General features: G+C 38.6%; 1 protein-coding gene across 4 annotated transcripts in view; it reads right to left on the bottom strand.

The window, feature by feature from the left end:
- NFX1 (nuclear transcription factor, X-box binding 1) overlaps positions 1-21869 on the bottom strand; it is a 75559-nt gene that overhangs the window by 22292 nt on the left and 31398 nt on the right. For 3 of the 4 annotated variants that reach the window (XM_072841667.1, XM_072841663.1, XM_072841665.1), the window contains exons 8-13: positions 17869-17968; positions 17569-17786; positions 12107-12204; positions 8440-8470; positions 3121-3203; positions 2089-2197 (exon numbers count right to left, since the gene is read on the bottom strand). In XM_072841667.1, the coding sequence (XP_072697768.1) occupies positions 2089-2197; positions 3121-3203; positions 8440-8470; positions 12107-12204; positions 17569-17786; positions 17869-17968 (639 nt within the window). The remainder of the gene's footprint in view (positions 1-2088; positions 2198-3120; positions 3204-8439; positions 8471-12106; positions 12205-17568; positions 17787-17868; positions 17969-21869) is intronic. The other variant, XM_072841664.1, reaches the window with a different exon arrangement.

Genomic DNA, 21869 nt, shown 5'->3' with positions numbered 1-21869 from the left:
TTAGTCAAGCAGGGATACCAAACCTATCCATTCAACAAGCTTATGAGGAGGAGCTAACACATGTGAAATAGCTAGGTAATGGGGAAGGGGTTACATAAGTTATTTTCATGGAATCCATGCATGCGGATATAAATATGAAAGCACTGACTCAACTCTTTTTTGAAATGAAGTTGGCCCAGCATTCTAGCAAAGACATTTTGGGAAATCTTGATCTAAGCCAATCTTTTAATGCAGCAGTTCTCAAAGTGTGCTCTATTGACCCCTAGGAGTCCCTGAGATCCTTTCAGGGAGTCCATAAGGCCAAAATTACTTTCATAATAAAATTAAGATTTTTTTCCCCACTATGTTGACATTTGTACTGATGGTACAAAACCAATGGTTGGTAAAATTGCAAGGGCCTTAATACAGATCAAGGCAGTAGTACCAAATTGCAATCACTGTATTTTTCACTACTGAGCACTTAGAATATAAAATGCTAGTCCCATTTAAGAAAGTCCTTGATGAAGCACTGAAGAAAAAAACACCTTAGTCCTTAAATACATGCCTTTTCCATAATCTGTGAAACAAACTGGGAAATCTGCATAAAGCATTTTTGCTACATACTAAAATATAATCTGGTTGTTTTAAAAAATTGTACTTGTTGGGAGTTGTGACCTAGAACACCATTTTTACTTGTAAGAATGACTGACAAGCTATGGTTATTTAGATTTAGGTATTTGGTATACATTTTATTAAAAATTACCAAAGTGAGCTTATCAATTCAGGAAAACTGACTCTTTTGCTAGTGATAAAAGCTTTCAAGCTTTCAAGGAAAACAAATTTTGGAAAATATGTATATTCCTAATACTTTTCTGATGAGATTGGTAGTTATATTAATGAATGTTAATTTTTTTTTTTTTTAATTTATGATAAGTCACACACAGAGAGAGAGAGGCAGAGACACAGGCAGAGGGAGAAGCAGGCTCCATGCCCGATGTGGGATTCGATCCCGGGTCTCCAGGATCGCGCCCCGGGCCAAAGGCAGGCGCCAAACCGCTGCACCACCCAGGGATCCCAATGAATGTCAATTTTTAACAAAAATTTTCACCATTTCAAAAATCTGCATAACAAAGTGAATAATTCATTTCCAAATTAATCAATGTATGCTATAAAATCATGCATGGGTAAAGATTCATTCAAAATATAAGAAAACCCAATAAACTTTAATGTGACAGAGAACAAAAGCAAATGCTTTTGCATTCAAATGCTTTCTGAAATGAGGTTGAATTTTGGTATAATTCCAAAAAAAGAAAATCCACCATGATTATAACTCTATTTTTCAACTATATATATATCTATGTGAGGCCAGATTTTTTTCATTTGCTTCAACTCTATACTACAACAAGTTGATGTAGAAGCAGATAGGAGAATCCAATTATCTTCTATTAAATCAAGCATCTACTCTTCTAATTAAAAAAACATATAGTTTTAAAAATATGTCATTTAGGGGTGCCTGGGTAGCTTAGTTAAGCATTTGCCTCTGGCTCAGGTCATAATCCTGGGGTCCTGAAACTGAGCCCCACAATGGGCTCCCTGCTCAGTGGGGAGTCTGCTTCTCCCTCTGCTCCTCCTCCACCACTCATGCTCTCTCAAATAAATAAAATCTTTAAAACATCACTAATTATCATTGCACATTAGGGCTCCCTGCTCAGTGGGGAGTCTGCTTCTCTCTCTGCTCCTCCTCCACCACTCATGCTCTCTCAAATAAATAAAATCTTTAAAACACCACTAAGTAATTATCATTGCACATTAACATAAATTACATATTTTTTTGTTGAGGACAGAATCTGGGTCAATGATATTTAAGAGTAACTCAGTAATGAACCAGATCTCATATTTTAGAATTGTTCCTTACATGCCAAGTTTCATACATTCAGGGATGATAATACAGCACTAGAATAACTTTTTTTTTTAAAGTCTCAACATATCTGAAATACTTAGGCTTAGTTCAGTAATCCATACCAAACTAAGTAAATCAATCCCTCAAAGTATATTATGCCTAAACTTCTAGAAAACTCTTAGATTAAAGCATACAGTGATGACACTCACTGGCTTGCCAGCATGACTGGCAGTTCCCACGATGACAAGGTTCTTCACATCTATGAAGGCCACAACGAAGTTTCCTCCCACAAATCAAAGGGCACTTGTGCTCCTTATCCTATGAAGAGATTCCTATTTGTAAAATTATCTCCATTTTATATTTTCCACAAACAATAAGAAGAGTAATAAAAATGAAGCTCTCCACATTTATGGACGAAATGTCTGGGGATTAGCTTCAGTGTATGTCTGCCAAAGCAAGCACTGGGATTAGCTTCAAAATAATCAGATGTGGATGTGGATGGAGTAAGATTAGTCATGAGCTGATCATTACTGAAGTTGGACTTTGGATATGAGACGCATACTAATCTCTCTGCTTTTGTAGATGTTTGAAATTTTCAATAATAAAGAAGTCTTCAAGCCTTCAAATACTGATTTATAAGTCTTGATACGTTGTATAATTTTATCACTCGTCAATATGTAAACTTTAAAAATAACAGTTATGTATATATACATATATAAGTGTGTGCATACATGCACTACTTTGCTATTGTCACTGTGTTATCTTGTTTATACATAAAACACACACAAACACAGTAACATGCTAATGCCAGGTAGTGCTTCCTTTATTTAGTTCCATATAAGTTAATGTTTCAGATAACTGAAACTTGCCCTTTTCAAAAATGTCCTACTTATTTTGCCTACTGACCTGATTCACATTGCAAGTGAAACCCAAAGCCTGAATTGCTAAGACCAGCCCAGTCTGTGTGTTAGGACAGTACATAATCTCCTGCAGAGCACTTTAGGTTCATCTGGTGATCTTGGGCTCTGGGGCCTGAGGCCTTCTGTCTTTCTTTTTCTCTCCCCCCATACTGCCACAGGCTGACCTGGCTAAGGCCTAAAAAGGTCTGTGTCTCTCTGGGTAGTTCTCTCAACATTGCTCAGGGGCCCCTCCCAGTGATTTCTAAATCTGGGCTGCATTCCAGATGGCTGAGGCCCCTGGATGAATGTAATCTGATTGTACCTAATGATAGGACCACTTACCACACAGCATATCTCATTACATTTATGCCGTCCACACAACCGTTTCTTGTTACACCGCTTATCACACATAAATGTAGCATCTGCTGTAGCCAATTAAAAAGAAAAAAAGGGCAAGGATATGAACATTTATTCAACAAATATTTGAGTGACTACTTAAGCTGAAGAAATACAAATGTAATAACATAAATAAGTTAGTTATGGTGAAAATACATATAAAAATAAGATACTTTTCACTTCTTAGGTCGTCAAAAAAAAAAAAAAAAGAAAATGGAAGATTAACAAATGGAATGGGAGGTAGCCCCAGTGGCTCAGCGATTTAGTGCCGCATTCGGACCAGGGCATGATCCTTGAGACCCGGGATCGAGTCCCACATCAGGCTCCCTGCATGGACCCTGCTTCTCCCTCTGCCTGTGTCTCTGCCTCTCTGTGTTTCTCATAAATAAATAAATAGAATCTTAAAAAAAAAACAAACATATGGAATGGGTGAAGGTGGAGAGAACAAGCACATTCAGTGGATGAGTATAAACTTTGGTATATATATATATATATATATATAAATTTCAGTGGTAATTCTATTTTAAGGAATCATTCCTACATATATACTTTCAAAAATGGCTAAAAAAAAGTGACTAGGACACCAAAAGCAGAAGCAACAAAAGGAAGAACAAAAATTGGGCTTGATCAATATTAAAAGATTTTGTGCACCAAGGACACCATTAAGAAAGTGAAAAAAAGCCTACACAATGGGAGAAAATATTTGCAAATCATCTATCTATAAGGGTCTAGGATCCAAAATACATAAAGAACTCTTACAATTCAATAAGAAGACAAAAAATCCAATTAAAAGATCAGCAAAGGACTTAAATAGATTATTTTCCAAAGAAGCTTACAAATAGCAAAGTACATAAAAAAATGTTCAATGTCACTAAGGAAATACAAATCAAAACCATAATGACATATCACTTCATACCTACTTAAGATAGTTCTAATTTATTTATTTATTTTTAAAGAGATCTTAGTTATTTATTCATGAGACAGAGAGAGAGAGAGAGAGGCAGAGACATAGGCAGAGGGAGAAGCAGGCTCCATGCAGGGTGCCTGATGTGGGACTCAATCCTGGAACGCCAGGATTACACCCTGAGCTAAAGGCAGACGCTCAACCGATGAGCCACTCAGGTGTGCCAGGATATTTTAATTAAAAAATAAATAAAATAAAATAAACCCCCAAACTAAACCAAACAAAAAGTGTTGGGAAGAATGTGGAAAAACTGGAATTCTCATATATTGTTGATGGGAATATAAAATGATGTAGCAGCTACAGAAAACTGCTGTGACAGTTATTCAAAAACTTACACACAGGAAAAAAAAAAACAACTTACACACAGAATACCCATAAGATCCAGCAATTCCACTTGTAGGTATATATCAAAAAAAATTTGTAAAGACGTATTTTAACAAAAACTTGTGTACAAATGTTCACAGTGGCACTAATCATAATAGCCAAAAGACTGAAACAACCCAAATTTCTGTCAACAGACGAATGGATAAATAAGTTGCAATATATACCCATACAATGAAATATTATTCAGTCATAAAGAGGAATGAACTACTGATATGTGCTACAACATGGACAAATCTTGAAAACATGGTAAGTGCACGAAGCCAGGCATAAAACGTTACATACATATGACTCTATTTACATGAAATACTCAAAATAGGTAAATCTATGGGGACAGAAAGCAGATTAGTGGCTCCCAAGGGTTTGAGGGAGGAGTGAGTGAGTGGAGAATGAAAACTTTTTTTTTTTTTTAAGATTTTATTTATTTATTCATGATAGAGAGAGAGGGAGAGGCAGAGACACAGGCAGAAGGAGAAGCAGGCTCCATGACTGGAGCCTGACACAGGACTCGATCCCAGGACTCCAGGATCACGCCCTGGGCCAAAGGTAGGCACTGAACTGCTGAGCCACCCAGGGATCCCCAGAATGAAAACTTAATGAATGCAGGGTTTCCCCTTGGGGTGACGAAAATGTTTTAGATCTAGACAGAGGTGATGGATGCACCACACTGTGAATTTACTACATGCCACCAAATTGCATACTTTAAAATGGCCTGTTCTATATTACATGAATTTTATCTCAATTTAAAAAATTAAAAAAAAATAAATAAAAATAAAATAAAAAAATGGGGTAGGTGTTAAAGTGTTTTTGAGTGAAATAATGTTTGAGACTTGTTTTCAAAGTACTTTAGCGAAAATAAATAAGAGAAGGGAAGGATACATGCAACAAGACAGGCAAAATGTTGATAAGGGATGATCGGTGACAGGAGCTTAGGGGTTTATTATACTAATCTTTCTACTCTCACAAATGGATGAAATTTTCCATCACAGAGTTTTAAAATGTGAGTCAAAATGGCTACTGCATTACTCATAGTGGGGGAAAACTGGAGACACCTGAATCTTTACCCAGAGGGCAATGGTATACCCACATATGGAGGGAGACCTAGATACACTGACATGGAAAAATAAAAATGTCTTTGGTTATATTACTGGGGTGGGGGAGAACCCCAAGTTGCTGATATCATATTTAGTATAAACCTAAGTTTGGAAGAAAAAACAAAACTAATGGGCATGTGTATACATATATGAATACAGAAAAAGATCTAGACCCATATCCAACAGTTTCATCAGGGAAGTGGAACTAGGAAGAGAAAAATAGGTTAGGGTATAGTTTCACTTTTTTTTTTTTTTTAAGATTTTATTTATTCATGAAAAGACACACAGAGAGAGACAGAGAGAGAGAGAGGTAGAGACACAGGCAGAGGGAGAAGCAGGCCCCATGCAGGGTGCCGACATGAGATTCGATCCCTGGTCTTCAGGATCCCACCCTGGACTGAAGGCGGCGCTAAACTGCTGAGCCACCAGGGCTGCCCTATAGTTTCACTTTTTATCTCCTATTGTTTTTAGTTGCTGTTTTTTACTTTAAAAGTGTATTAATATAATTTTTCAAATTATGTTTTTAATAATCAAAATTTTGACTGTAGGTTTAAGGCAGATTATTTTTGTTACCTTCCAAAAACAACTCCCCACCTTCTTCTTCTTTTTTTTTTAATTTTTATTTATTTATGATAGTCACACAGAGAGAGAGAGAGAGAGAGGCAGAGACACAGGCAGAGGGAGAAGCAGGCTCCATGCGCCGGGAGCCCGACGTGGGATTCGATCCCGGGTCTCCAGGATCGCGCTCTGGGCCAAAGGCAGGCGCTAAACCGCTGCGCCACCCAGGGATCCCTACTCCCCACCTTCTTAAGGCCCAAAGAACCTTATTTTTGTTCAGAAACCGAGTAACCATGTGTTCCTCAGTTTGAGGGGTGAATGTAGAATAGTCTAGCCTGTTAATTCCATTCCCCTTGCTAATGTTGAGTTTAGGCAGGAGCATGTGATACAAAGTGTATTGATAGGGCAGCCCGGTGGCTCAGCGGTTTGGTGCCGCCTTCAGCCCAGGGCCAGATCCTGGAGACCCGGGATTGAGTCCCATGTCAGGCTCCCTGCATGGAGCCTGCTTCTCCCTCTGCCTGTGCCTGTGCCTGTCTCCCTCTCTCTCTGTGTGTCTCTCATGATTAAATAAATAAAATCTTAAAACAAAACAAAACAAAACAAAAAACAAAGTGTATTAATAGCTTCTCAGGACTGTTTTCCTTGCTCTTAAGGAAGGGAAGCTTGGGGTATCTGGGTGGCTCAGTCGGTTAAGCATTTGACTCTTGATTTTGGCTCAGGTCATAATCTCAGGGTTGTGAGATCAAACCCCAAGAAGGGCTCTGTGCTCAGCGGGGAGTTGGCTTAAGATTCTCTTTTCCTTTGTCCCGTCCCCACCCTGCTCTCTCTCTCTCTCTCTGAAAAAAAAAAAAAAAAAAAAAAGAATGAAAGGAAGCTTCAGAATCTCTTTTCTTTAGAGGCTGTTGAGTAAGATGCTGATGTGTGTGGACCTGCTGTAGCTAACTTATACCCATGAGGGGAAAACCAGGAAAATCAGAGAAGCTGACATGGGAGTCCTAGAATCAGTGAGGTTGGAATTATCCAACCCTGGACTTGTTCTGCCTCAGTACCTTCTATTATGTGAGACAGTAAACTCCTTTATTGTTGAAGTTACTTTTCCTTGGGTTTTTTGATACCCACAAACAAAAGCAACCTAACCCAATATAGCTTTCTTCTTGGCCAGAATAAGAGCTTTTATTTTGAACACATTTAACTTCTATCGCTTTTCCAAAAAAGGTTTTTTTTTTAAAGTATGTTCTGTTGGACGGCCCCGGTGGCGCAGCGGTTTAGCGCCGCCTGAAGCCTGGGGTGTGATCCTGGGGACCCGGGATTGAGTCCCGCGTCGGGCTCTCTGTGTGGTGCCTGCTTCTCCCTCTGCCTGTGTCTCTGCCTCTCTCTGTCTCTATGAATAAATAAAATAAAATCTTTAAAAAAAAATCAAGTATGTTCTGGTTGTTTTTTTTTTTTTTTTTTTAGATTTTACTTATGCATGAGAGACACAGAGAGAGAGGCAGAGACACAGACAGAGGGAGAAGCAGGCCCCATGCAAGGAGCCCAACATAGGACTCAATCCCGGGTCTCCAGGATCCCATCCTGGGCTAAAGGCAGCGATAAACCACTGAGCCACCAGGGCTGCCCTCCAAAAAGGTTTTAAGGTGGCTTAAACAAAAGACTATTAGATGGTTAGCAAAGGACAGAATCATAATAGCATGGAATGTCAGAATCAGGGACAAAGGAAGAAACATCATTATAGTCCTTAAGGTTAAGAAGGCAGCTAGCTGGCTGAGTACCTGTTCCAGGTATGCAACAGTCATATCAAGCCTTACGGGGATCAAGCATCAGAGTCAGTGTGTAAAAAGTTTGCTGCATTAGGTATTATTCACCTTCACACTCACTACCACCATTTTATTATGAAAATTTTCAAACATATAAAGAAATTGAAACAACTTTACAGTGAATAACCATATGCCAATTACTGAGATTCTCCTATTACTTTTTCATGTACCTACCTTTTCTATCTACCTATCAATTTATTTTAATACTTGATGCATCTCAAAGTAAGCTATAGATATGATACACTTAGACCCTAAGTCTAAGTTCAGCATTTCATGAACTAGAATTCAATTTGCAATATTTACTTTTCAAGGTAAAAGTTACATACAATGAAATCCACAAATCTTAAGTTTACCTTTACTAAATTATGACAAATATATAATCCAAACCCCTATCAAGATACAGAACAATTACTTTTACCCTACAATGTTCTCTCTTGCCCCATCCCGGTCATACCTTCACTTTTGAGACTGGTACATGGAAGCTCCTATGGAAAAAGGAAAAAAACAATAAGTCCTTTAGGAATAAACAAAACAACACAACTACAGTATAATGCTAAATATAACATGTATATCCTAAATATCCTGTACTTCTCTGGTAGTCACTTATTCACCAACTTTACTCGTCTGGAACTAGGTTAGCTTAGACTCTATTCTATTAATAGAGACTTTACTCACAACAGGGCCCCAGGTTTACTGACATTTCATGCAAATATAATTGTAACAATCTTTGTGGTCTGGCCTCCTAATTTAAAGTAGATTTGGGATTACAAAATCTGAATGGAAAGAGAGGCTGCTAAAGGTATACAAAGCAAAGAAAAATAATTGCCTGGCAAGAGTAGACAGAAAAAGCCATAAAGAGAAGAAAATCTGAAAATATGTAACAATCTGGTACCAGAGGCAAACAGCTCAAGACACTTAAGAGCAGCCCTAAAAAACAAAACGAAACAAAACAAAAAAACCCAAAAACCACAAAAAAGAGCAGCCTTGGCATTGCTGAAATGCAGCAAGGTAGAATATAGTAGTCCTCTGGCATTCAGAGTTTTATTACTGTAGTAATCATGTATGAATGACCCCACAGATCTATCACATGTAACTTGCTGAAGCATGATCCTGAATAACACCTGTGGAGAGGCAGCTGTGTGTGGAGAGCAAGTCAGTCACTTCGGGGAGAGTGAGCCTGGCTGCCCAACATCTACATATGAATGTCTTTGATGTCATTCACAGGTTTCTATGTACTCAGAAACTAGCAAAATGAGAAAAATATTCTTAGTAAAAATGACCCTGAGAAAAGAGGCAGCTACTAGAGGCGACAACAGAAGAAAAAGGTCTAAGAAATGAAAGATTCTTGGGATCCCTGGGTGGCGCAGCGGTTTAGCACCTGCCTTTGGCCCAGGGCGCGATCCTGGAGACCCAGGATCGAATCCCGCGTCGGGCTCCCTGCATAGAGCCTGCTTCTCCCTCTGCCTGTGTCTCTGCCTCTCTCTCTCTCTCTCTCTCTGTGACTATCATGAATAAATAAATAAAATCTTTAAAAAAAAAAAAAAAAGAAAGAAAGAAATGAAAGATTCTTGGCTAAAAAGATGTTTTATGTAAATTAGTTGGCTGGGCTGAATAACAAAAAGTTCCCCATTCGTTCTCTAGAGATATAAAGCAAAGGTGATTCATGAAATTGCTTGAATGAATGTTCCAGTTAATGCAAATGCTAGATTAGAGTAGAAATGACATGCCAGAGTGGTATCTACAACTGCAAGGAAAGACAGAGCCCCAGAGATCCCTACAATCAGTAAGAATTACCAACAAAAATGTAAATACAGTACTCTTTAGGAGGTAGTAAGATACAACATATAATTTTCAAAGACTCCTATTAAAGTAATTAAAAGAAAATCACCTTTTGAAGCTTTAAGAAATAAATATTATTTATCTAGAAAACTCATTTCCAGGGGCACCTGCATAGCTCAGTCAGTTAGGTAGTCTGCCTTTAGCTCAGGTCATGATCCTGGTGTCCTGGGAGACAGTCCTGAGTTGGGTTCCCTGCTCAGTTGGGGATCCTGCTTCACTCTCTTCCTTCTGCCCCTCCTATATACTCATGCTCGCTCTTGCTCTCAAATAAATAAAATCTTAATTAAAAAAAGGGAAAAAGAAAACTTACTTTCAATGGAAAAGTCCATTCCATTACAAAAGACATTTATTTCATGAAAAATTTAGCTAAACAATGAAGTAATGATCAACAGTTTCAAGAGCACACTCACTGCCATGGGGTCCACTATTAGAATGAGTGAGGAAGGACAGTAAATGAAAAGTGAAAGCAGAGAGAATGGGATTGCTGGGGAAAAAAAAGCAAACGGACAGTAGCCATTTTTAGCTCAGTCATCCCAATCCTGCCTGTGTTTCTTGGTCACAAAGAGCACCTCCGGGCATTACTAAAATTGTGATTACTAAATCACAGTACTTCACAGTCTTCAAGGTCCTGTATCTGACATTCAAAATACCTCTATTGCCCAAGGTATTCTGCAGTTTCTTTCAGGAGAAAAGCTACCCATACGGACAACTTTTGCCATACATAAATTGTATTATTTTTACATTTTTATTCTAAAGCTTACCTAATAAACTAGCTCCCAATTTATGGACTATATTCTCAGAATCATTTGCAAGTCAGCAGCTACCCAGACCCTGGGCTTGGTAGCAGTGAATATGCACTGAAAGTGGGTCAGAGAGGACAGATCAATATTTGGTATGCTCTCCAAGTGGGATTACCCAAAGACTTCCTTTTTTTTTTTTTTTTTTTAAAGATTTATTTATTTATGATAGACATAGAGACAGAGAGAGGCAGAGACACAGGAGGGAGAAGCAGGAGGGAGCCTGACGCGGGACTGGATCGCGGGACTGGATCCCGGGACTCCAGGATCACGCCCTGGGCCAAAGGCAGGCGCTAAACCGCTGGGCCACAGGGATCCCCCACCCAACAACTTCCATAACAAGGCTCTTGCCTCTGGTTACAAGCACAGGAATGATAAAAATGGTAAGCCGTCCCTTTAACAAAAAGTCCCATCAAAACTGCCCCAGGCAGAAAACAGAAATTGACAAAACAGTTCTATAGTGAAGATTTAATCTTTCTGAAAGGGCAGTCAGGCCTTGGCCACTGGCTTCTGGTAGGTAATCTCTAAACCCCTGGAATATCACGCTTGATAGGACTGTCACTATTTGTCTGAGGCCTTGTGTCATCACATAACCTAATTTAGGGTATAGGCTGGCCATATTGAAAAGTCTTAACATGAGGACTGTCTACACCACGAAGACCAGTAATGAACTTCAGGGTGGGGGCTCTGGGTAACACAGTAACGGTAGACCTCTGGTGACACTGGAGATTGAGATTAGCCACATGGGCAGTCAATCACATGTACACAATGCAGCCTCAGTAAAAACTGAACATCCAGGCTCAGGTGACCTTCTGTGGTTGGCAATACTCCATGCATATTATCACAAACAATATTGAGAAAGTGACACTGTTCCAACTCCATAGGGTGAGGACAACTAGAAGCTTCATATTTGGTGCTTTCTTGGACCCTGTCCTGCATGTTTCTTCCTTTGGGTGATACTAATCTGTATCTTTCTCCCATAATAAACTGTAACCACAATTATAACAGCTTTTAATGAGTTGAGTCCTTTTAGTCAACCATCAAACCCTGAAAGTGGTCTTGGGGATACTGGACTTGCAGTTAATACCAGAAGTTAGGATGGTCTTATGAACTATTCTAATTCAGCAGCTGTCTAAACTCTTGCAGGTGTCAGAAACGAGGGTGATCTTGTGGACTGCGTTCTCTCCAACTTCTTAGCTAACTGCTTGCAACAGTGCTTTTGTTCTATACTAGCATCTAGCATTATCACACTTGTATTTGGCAGAGCTATCTGTATACTTGCCTTTGCCCCATTACTGTCTCTGAGCCTGGAGTGCTATTTCTCCCCTACAACTGGGCCATGGTTGCTGTCAGTATACACTGGCTGGACTGAATGAATCATACATCATATGATAGGAATAGAACAAGTTATTTTGATTCCTCTCCCCATAATCATGAATTTAAAAGGTATGGGTGGTAACAATTCTAACATTATTTAGGATTTACCTTTGTTCTGAAAGAGCATCTGCAGGAAATAACCGATGTACGAGAGCATGGTCCACAGTCTCCTTCATGGCAGAGCTTTTCACAGGTATGAATGAAATCTTTAATAAAAATGAAACAAGCTAGGAATGAACACTGCAAGTACTCATTTTCAGATTACCAATTTCACTAGCCACAGCGGTCATCTAATTCCATGCCTTACAACTCCAGAATTAAAGCTGAGGGAAGAAGGATTTGGTCAATGCCTCTTTCCCTATCTTCATCTGGCAGGTTGGACCTTTTCCAGAAAAGACAGGGCCCAGAATCAGTCATGGTAATATCCTTGGGAGTGCATGATGCTTTGCCTAAGTCAAAAATCAGGTCTTCTGACTTCTTTCTCTAGGCTTCAAGTCTCAGGGTTAGACTTGGATATCCTTAAAATTATAGCCATGGATGATCTTACTGAAGTACTATTGACTCTGAAAATCATCTGGGGATCATAAACATTCAGAAACCATGATCCATAATCTCACTGACTCAAACTCTGTGACTATCTGCCATTCATTCTGCTAACCTACATTTAAGACAAGTCCTATTTCAAGGACCCCTCAGGGATCAGCCAGTCTCTTATCGCTATTGTTTAAATGATGTATTTTTTCCCTCCTTTTATTTTCATCCTAATTTTATTTTCATTTTTTTAAAAGATTTTATTTATTCATGAGACATGGAGAGAGAGAGAGAGAGAGGCACAGACACAGGCAGAGGGAGAAGCAGGCTCCATGCAGGGAGCCTGACGTGGGACTCGATCCGGTGTCTCCAGGATCACGCCCTGGGCTGAAGGTGGTGCTAAATCGCTGAGCCACCCAGGCTGCCCCCTCATTTTATTTTTAACTCTAAAGTCTGTACCACAAGACACAATTTATGTACCATAAGTTGGATCTTGTGCTTTTTAAAAAAAAATTTGGTTGTACAACCTCTGCTTTTTAAGTTTAATCCATTCACATTAATGTTACTATAGATATGGTTAGATTATATCTGCCATTTAACTTTTACTTTTCTGTATGCCTCGTGTCTTTTTTGTTAATCTAATCCTCCTTTACTATTTCAGTGAATATTTCTAATTTAACATTTTTTTTCCTTTAATAATATTTTTCACTATTTTTGGAGGGTTATTTTCTTAATGGTTGCTCTAGGTCTTACCACATACATCTTATCAGAATCTACTTCAGATTTATACTCACCTAATTCCAGTGAGATATAGAAGGCTTATTCCTATGTAGCTCTTTTCTTTCCTTTCATGTTGTTATATTATGTCTACATGTTACAAACCCAAAAATAAATTATTTTGGTATTTTATTACATGGCTATTAAAGCTGAGAAAAGGAGAGCAAGCACACATTCATAGTTTGTTATATTTATCATCTTATTTACCATTTCTGGTTTTCTTCATTTGTTCCTGCAGATCTGGGTTACCATCTGGTATCACTTCCTTACTCCAGTACAACTTTGATCCTACCCACCTCCTCTGTGCTCTTATTGTCAGATATATTTCCATATGTTATAAGCCTAGCAATACGATTACATATCATCTCGTATGACTGCTTTTTAAGTCACTTGCAAAAAGAACATGTATTTATAATTATGTATATACTCTTTTTCATATGGATTTGAATTTACATCAAATATAGGTTTACTTGCTTTTAGCCTGAAGATCTTTCTTTAGTATTTATTGTGAAGTAGATCTGCTAGCAGCAAATTCTGTTTTTATTTTCATTTTTGAAAGTTTTGCTGGATAAAGTTTCCTGGCCATTCCCCCTTACCCACCCCGGCATTCTGAATTGGTCATTCCAGTGTCTTCTTGTTGTGATGATTGATGCCCTCTGCGCTGTTTCCAATGAGAAGTCTATCAATCTTACTGGGGTTCCCTTGTATGTAAGCAGTAGTATTTCTCTTGGCACTTTCTAGATTTTCTCCTTGTCCTTTGGCTTTCAGCTTTTTACTTGCGTCTAGGTGTGGATCTCTAGGTATGGTTGAATTCATCCCATTGGATAAGCTGAGTTTCTTGGATACACAGATTAACGGTTTTCAATAAAACTGAAAAGTTTTCAGCTGTTCAAATATTTTTCTGCTTTCTCCTATTCTGGTATTCCCATTACATATATGCTTAAAAGTGCCTCCAGCTTCTCTGAGGTGCCATTCACTTTTCTTCATTTTATTTTCTCTCTGTTGGACATAAATTGCTCAGCAGTCTGATCCAAAGAAATGTGGATAGGGGTAGTCTTTGAGTCAAGTCTGTGAAGCCTGTTCTGATCTTAGAAGGGATCCTTTTAGCTATCTCTTTTCCTGGTTCTTTCTGCTGAACTAGCTGGCTTACAGTTTAGCTTATTGCCCTTAATTAAGAAGAGGTATTATTTCCTAAAAGGCCTTTAGGTCTGAACTTCTCCACGGTGTTTCAAATTAAAGTCCATTCCTTTGTGAAATACTTTAGAGTTCTCTTTTCTTATAGACTACCTTTTTCCCCTCAGAAAAGTCTTAGTCACTTGTTCTTTATTCTTGGTGCTGAGTGGGACAGTAGCCTGTGGTTTTCTTGGCTTCTTTCCTCCAGTGAGGAACCTTTGCTCTAATAAGTAGCTGGGGTGATAATGACTGGGGCCCCAATATTCTAGCCTGTTGTGATTGGGGTAACTCTGTGGGGCTGTATGGAAGGGAGCACCTAATCTCTCGCCTGTGCTTACCAGAAATTTAGCCTTTTCAACTTGGGAGTTAGGGGGATGAAAAATGCTGGCAGTTTGCCCTTCCCAGTGGGACGTGGTGACCTCTGACTGGGAGGTTAGGGGTAGAAGCAGCCCCATCTTCTTGGCACACCTATTTTGAGTAGAGATTGATTGATTGATTGATTGATTCTTGAGAGAGAGAAGGAGAAAGAGAGTCAGAGACACAGGCAGAGGGAGAAGCAGGCTCCATGCACTGGGAGCCCGATGTGGGATTCGATCCCAGGTCTCCAGGATCACACCCTGGGCCAAAGGCAGGCGCCAAACCGCTGCGCCACCCAGGGATCCCTTGAGTAGAGTTTTTAAGCTGAGCTCAGGTGGGAAGTAAGTGGATTGTTACTTAAATGATAGACTCTCGCTGTTCTTACTGAATTTTAGATTTTATGCCCATGGGACAATTTCCAGAAATTTTAAATGACTGCTTTTTAATAATTTTCCCCAGCTTTGCTTGTTTTGCTGGGGAGCAGGTCCATGTAGCTTATGTTCCCATCCTGAAAGCAGAACTCTCCCTAGTGTCTTGTACTAAAGCTATTTGTCTAGAATGGAAATTCCTAATGAGTGAGATACTAAAAGACCTCAGCAAGCTATCTACAGATAAGCCAGATCTGAATAAAGTTGACAGCTATTGTTTTCACTAGCCATGGGCTTGTCTTTGAGCTTCTCAATCCAACTCAGCCTAATTCCTTACAAATTTTCCATGAGTAAAAGCCTGATGAGGGGGGATCCCTGGGTGGCGCAGCGGTTTAGCACCTGCCTTTGGCCCAGGGCGCGATCCTGGAGACCAGGGATCGAATCCCACGTTGGGTTCCCGGTACATGGAGCCTGCTTCTCCCTCTGCCTGTGTCTCTGCCTCTCTCTCTCTCTGTGTGACTATCATAAAAAAAAAAAAAAAAAAAAAAAAAAAAAAAAAAAAAAAAAAAAAAAAAAAAAACCTGATGAGGTATAGTAGTTACCCTCAAATCCTTTGATCTGGTCTTGTCCCACTCTCTGGGCCTATTGATACTAACAATTATCAATTATTATCCTTCTCTTGCTCCAGTCCCTCCCACATTACCAATTTCACATTTCCTCTTTCTCTCATTGCCAACATATTTTAGTCCCACAGTAGGATTTCTGGTCATTGTATACAAAATTATAAAAAAACTGACCCGTGAGCTTTCTGAAAAGGGAAGACTTTTACCATCCTTCTTGATTTTGAAGTCATTTGATCTCCACTTTACAGAGCTTATCTGAAGATACATTTTCACAGTAGACAAAGAGAACAAATAGACAACTGATTTTCCTAATGCAGTTAAAATACATATTAAAATATGAAAAAAGAGCATTTCTCCTCTATACACAATTTAAAAGTCAGACTGGGGGATCCCTGGGTGGTGCAGCGGTTTAGCGCCTGCCTTTGGCCCAGGGCGTGATCCTGGAGTCCCGGGATCGAGTCCCACGTCGGGCTCCCGGCATGGAGCCTGCTTCTCCCTCCTCCTGTGTCTCTGCCTCTCTCTCTCTCTCTCTATGTCTATCATAAATAAATAAAGAAATCTTTAAAAAAAAAAAATAAATAAAATAAAAGTCAGACTGTAAAAAATAATTAGGTAGGGTGTACCTATCGGTTCCTGCTGGTATTAGCAATAAATGTGAAATCTCTTTTTGAAAAACATGGAAATCAAAACTAAAGATTTTAGCTTTGCCACAGTTATGGGAACACCTCTCTTACACAGATTCAGTTGCCCACATCCATTTTTCTAAACACACAGTCTTTGAACACTCACCCAGGAGAAAAGGTGCCAAGTCACTGCAAAACTATATAGGTATATTGGCCAAGGACTGCCCCAGAATGTCTCAGACTATTACTTTATAGTTAATTCCAACAAACTTTTTCTAGTTTCTATATCCAAATAAACAGAAGCCACAAATCAGAAAAAAGGGAGAGTCAATAATGGTAGGCACACAGACATACTAAAAGCAACCTCAGGACAATAAACAAAGAAAAGGTTTAACAAGCAGATAAAACAATTCGAACTGCACAATGGTGTAGGAGAATTGCCTGAGAAACCTCATCAGGCCTTTAGGGCATTACTATACTCAGCATTATACAGTAACTGAGGTTCACGAAAATGACAACTCTGGGTTAATAAAGGGGAAAGAAATTATCTTCAGTAACCTCTGTTTAAAGAAAGAAGAAAATGTAAATTTTAGAAAACTGTCCTTTCAAAATGATGCACAAGTCTTATCCTTCAACTAGATGGGAAACTTAGCTATACAGAATTCTTGAATACTCCTAATGGCTAAAGTTTTATTGTACTTAGTATTTTGGTTCTTAAACATCTCACCCACAGTTATTTAACATGTTCCTGTTATATGAAAATGCCTTTAAATACTCACTGACCCCTGGATTGGTAAAAGGATATATGGTGTTCATACTACTGCAGGTTACTAAGAGAAATTATAACACCCCCTTCCCACCCTGCCATGGGATAGTATCCCACAACTATCCTGCATTGGCAATAAAATACCTGAAGCAGGAGAGATCACTTGGGCAAATTTGAGTTTTCACAGGTATACTTTCAGAGGAAAGAAAAAATGCCCAAACAAATTTGATTATTAATATTTTCAAAAGCCTCTGATACTATAACTGAAATTTAACACTATTCTGCTTATGTAGTTCACTGTTGCCAAAACTTCCATTCATATTTTTAAAGACAACTTTATGCCTATGGTTACCTAAAGAACCACATGGCAGAGGCTTGCCGCACACTTTTCCGCATGAAGGGACAGGATCCATGCATGTTTTCCGAGTACTACTTCCAAGTTCTAGCAATTGGCAGAGAGGAGTTTGGCCACAAGGGCAATAGCGCACCAGCTGGGGGAGCCGTGGGCATGGCTGGCAGGGCTGAGGGTGGCATACTTGAGAACATGTATGGTTCCCACATTTCAAGTCCCTGTAAGAAAAACAACATACTATTATATAATTGTTGCATAAAATATAGCTTTATTCTAACTGAGAAAAACATAAAACCTTACTTGCCACATATCTTTAAACAGCCAAAGTCGCCAAATCCATCAGACTTTCCTACATCTGTTCCACATAACACATCTCGGGAAGTGCTGCCACAGTAGCATACTTGAGAACATAATTTCAAAAACAAAGGTTAGTAACCTGTATGGGTTCTTAATATATTCCAAACAATCTATAAGAACCTGGCACAAAAGGCTATCCTGTTAGTGTTGATCAGACCTGATGCAGAAATAAATGTGGCTTATCTGGCAGCTCTCTGATCCACCTAAGAGACTTTATTTTTTTTTTTTTTCCTAAGAGACTTTATATCATAGGAAGAAGTAAAAAAGGCCTTATTAAAAAAAAAAAAAAAAAAAAAAAAGGCCTTATAAGAACTGTCGATATCCTATGGTGACTCTGTAGCAAATCCCCAAAACAGCATTAAAGTGAAGCAACCCTCTAAATTAAGAGAGGACTATCTGGCCCATAATTTCATGGCTGAGAACCATTCACCATGAAGCTTCCTGAGGCCCTCTGGAGATGGATGCTACAGAAGATGGAAACTAAGGTGGTGGCAGTTGTGGAGTTGATGACTGAATTCCTGCCATCTTTACTCCAACCCAAGCAGCAAAGATTTAGTACTTTATATATTGGGTTCACATAACATGCTCAGAAAAACTTTCTACTGCTAAAAAGGAACCAAAAAAATCAGTGCAATGTAAAACTCTTAATAATTTGCATTCTACTATTGAATTTGAAGTAATAATGTTTGGTATTCACACTGAGTAGAAAGTTCAAACAACTCATGACTTTTATTTGCTAGATAAAGAACCTGGTTTAACATCTATAGATTTTCCTGTGGGTTCAAGGAATAATGAGTTCTGGGGAGGTGGATGAAGGGATGGGGTAACTGAGTGATGGGCATTAAGGAGGGCATGTGATGTGATGAGCACTGAGTGTTATATGCAACTGATGAATTATTGCAAACTACAGCTGAAACTAATGATGTACTCTATGTTGGCTAACTGAATTAAAAAAAAAAGGAGTTCCTTTCTTTTTTTTTTTTTTTTTTTGAGTTCCTTTATTTCTTGAGGTCAGCAATAAGTATGTTATATTTAAGAAATTATGTTTCTGGGATCCCTGGGTGGCGCAGCGGTTTGGCGCCTGCCTTTGGCCCAGGGCGCGATCCTGTAGACCCGGGATCGAATCCCACATCGGGCTCCCGGTGCATGGAGCCTGCTTCTCCCTCTGCCTGTGTCTCTGCCTCTCTCTCTCTCAATCTGTGACTATCATAAATAAATAAAAATTAAAAAAAAATAAAGAAATTATGTTTCTGATATATTAATATGTAACAAAGTCTGGTAAGAATTAATTTTTCATCAATTTATATAATTCTTCTAAGTGTCACTTTATATTTTCAATTTATAATAAAAATTTATCCCATTAAAATCAATCCATGCGGGGCAGCCTGGGTGGCTCAGCCGTTTAGTGCCGTCTTCAGCCCAGGGCATGATCCTGGAGACCCAGGATTGAGTCCCACGTCGGGCTCCCTGCATGGAGCCTGCTTCTCCCTCTGCCTGTGTCCCTGCCTCTCTCTCTCTCTCTCTCTCATTCTGTGTCTCTCATGAATAAATAAATAAAATCTTAAAAAAAAAATCAATCCATGCAAATACACCTGGCCCTACATAATAAATGCAGACCAAAAGAGTAGAAATTAAATTGCAATCTTGCAGACCTAAAGATGCTTTCCTTCTTTCTCAGTACAACTTAGATAACTACTTGCACAGAAAATTAACATCAGAATGTAACATTATCAAAACATCAAATCTTAAAATCACATATTAAGTAAAAAATAAAATAATTCTAACTTCAAACATTAGAAACAAGGTTTATAAAATAAAACACTGTATTGAACAGATCAAAAATATTTTTTTAAGATTTTATTTATTCATGACAGACATGATCCAGCAATTCTACAACTAGTTATTTACCCAAAGAAAATGAAAACACTAATGTGAAAAGATACATGCACCCCATGCTTGTTGCAACATTATTTACAATAAACAAGATGTGGAAACAACTCAAGTGTCCACCAATAAATGAATGGATAAAGAGGATGTGCTACATACATACACAACTTAATATTATTCAGCCATAAAAAGAATGAGACTTTACCATTTTCAACTTACATGGATGGACCTAGAGGGTATTGTGCTAAGTGAAAGGAGTCTGACAAAAACAAATACCATATGATTTCACTTTTATGTGCAATCTAAAGAATAAAACGAATGAATCAATGAGCAAGCACAAAACCAAATAGACTCCTTTAAAATTTTATTTATTTATTTATTTATTTATTTATTTATTTATTTATTTATTCATTCATTCATTCATTCATTCATTCATTCATTCATGAGACACACAGAGAGGCAGAAACATAGGCAGAGGGAGAACCAGGCTCCCAGCAGGGAGGGAGCCTAATGCTGGACTCAATATCAGGACCCTGGGATCCTGGGATCATGCCGAGTCAAAGGCAGACATTCAACCACTGAGCCATTCAGGCATCCCCCAAATAAACTCTTAAATACAGATGACAAACTGGTGGTTGCCACATGTGGGTAGGGCAGTGGATGAACTAAGTGAAGGGGATTAAGAGGTACAAACTTCCAGTTATAAAATGAGTTACGGAGATAAAAAAGGACAGTATAGAGAATATAGTCAATAACATTATAATAACAATACATGGTAACAATGACCACATTTATTGTGGTGAACACTGAATAACGTAGAGTTGTTATATACCCAAAAGTAATATAACATTGTATGTTAATTCAATTCAATGAAAAACAAAGAATCAAGGGTCAGAAAATAAAAACAAAATGGAGCCCTTAATCAATCAGGAAATAATTTGAGTACAATATTAAAAAGCTCTGTTATGTATGCTTAGGCAAAAGAGACAGCAATATGAGCTGGTGACAGGTGGTCACTGCTGGCTGAAGATTATTAGGGAACCAAAGGCAGTCTGGAAGAAGGTCTCTAATGCCTGCTGTAGCCTATTCAGCATTTGACATAAATGAGGGGGTCCCTGGGTGGCTCAGTGGTTGACTACCTGCCTTTGGCCCAAGGCCTGATCCTGGAGTCCCAGATGAGTCTCACATAGGGCTCCCTGCATGGAGCCTGCTTCTCCCTCTGTCTTTGTCTCTGCCCCCCTCTCTCTGTGTCTCTCATGAATAAATAAATACAATCTTTAAAAAAAAAAAAAATCTCTAGCTAAGGCTGAAAGGGATCCTAAGATAATTACAAATGGAGAGGATACATAAGCTATGTTCATGGCCAGAATAGTTTTCTAGATATTTATTGTAGACAAACAGAAAGTTTTCAACTAGGTTTGAAAAATCAACAATACGAAAACAGAAAAGCAGAGACTGCGATCCACACAAAAAAAGACCTGGGCTTAGTTAGCTGAGAAAAAGCACAATATGAATCAAGAGCTAAATATGGTTCACAAAGGGACTCCCCCACACCGCAATCTATACTGCTAAGACCAAACTGCCAGTATATATACTTAACTCCTGCCTTATCTCAAATGGATCTGAGGTAGCATATAAGTATGTATATGAAATATAACAAAAGAACAAAATATAACAAAAGAATAAATTTAAAGATGTGAAAAGTAGAAAATTGGTAGAGATATAGAATAAATCATAGCTAAAAAAAGTATACTATGAAGACAAACATTAGGTCAGTTACCCAGGGTTCCTAAGATAAAGATCAATAGTCTTTGAGGAAAAACAACTACTCTTAGGACTAAGGCCAGACAGGAATTTCTCCCTAGAGGGCCCATAAAAAGAACACTGAGTAATATATGGCACAGTTCCATACACAAAATCCTAATAGTAAACAACATAAAACATTTCATAGGACTGTTACTTATTTTGAGTGCCAACACAGATCAATAGCATCACATCAAGGTAAAATTTAATAAAATAAAACTCTATAGGGCACCAATAACATGGTAGCCCAGGAT

The sequence above is a fragment of the Canis lupus genome, chromosome 10 (assembly GCF_048164855.1).
Source record: "Canis lupus baileyi chromosome 10, mCanLup2.hap1, whole genome shotgun sequence".
Lineage (NCBI taxonomy): Eukaryota > Metazoa > Chordata > Mammalia > Carnivora > Canidae > Canis > Canis lupus.
The sequence above is the reverse complement of the archived record's forward strand: the minus strand, read 5'-3'. Positions and strand labels throughout refer to the sequence as shown.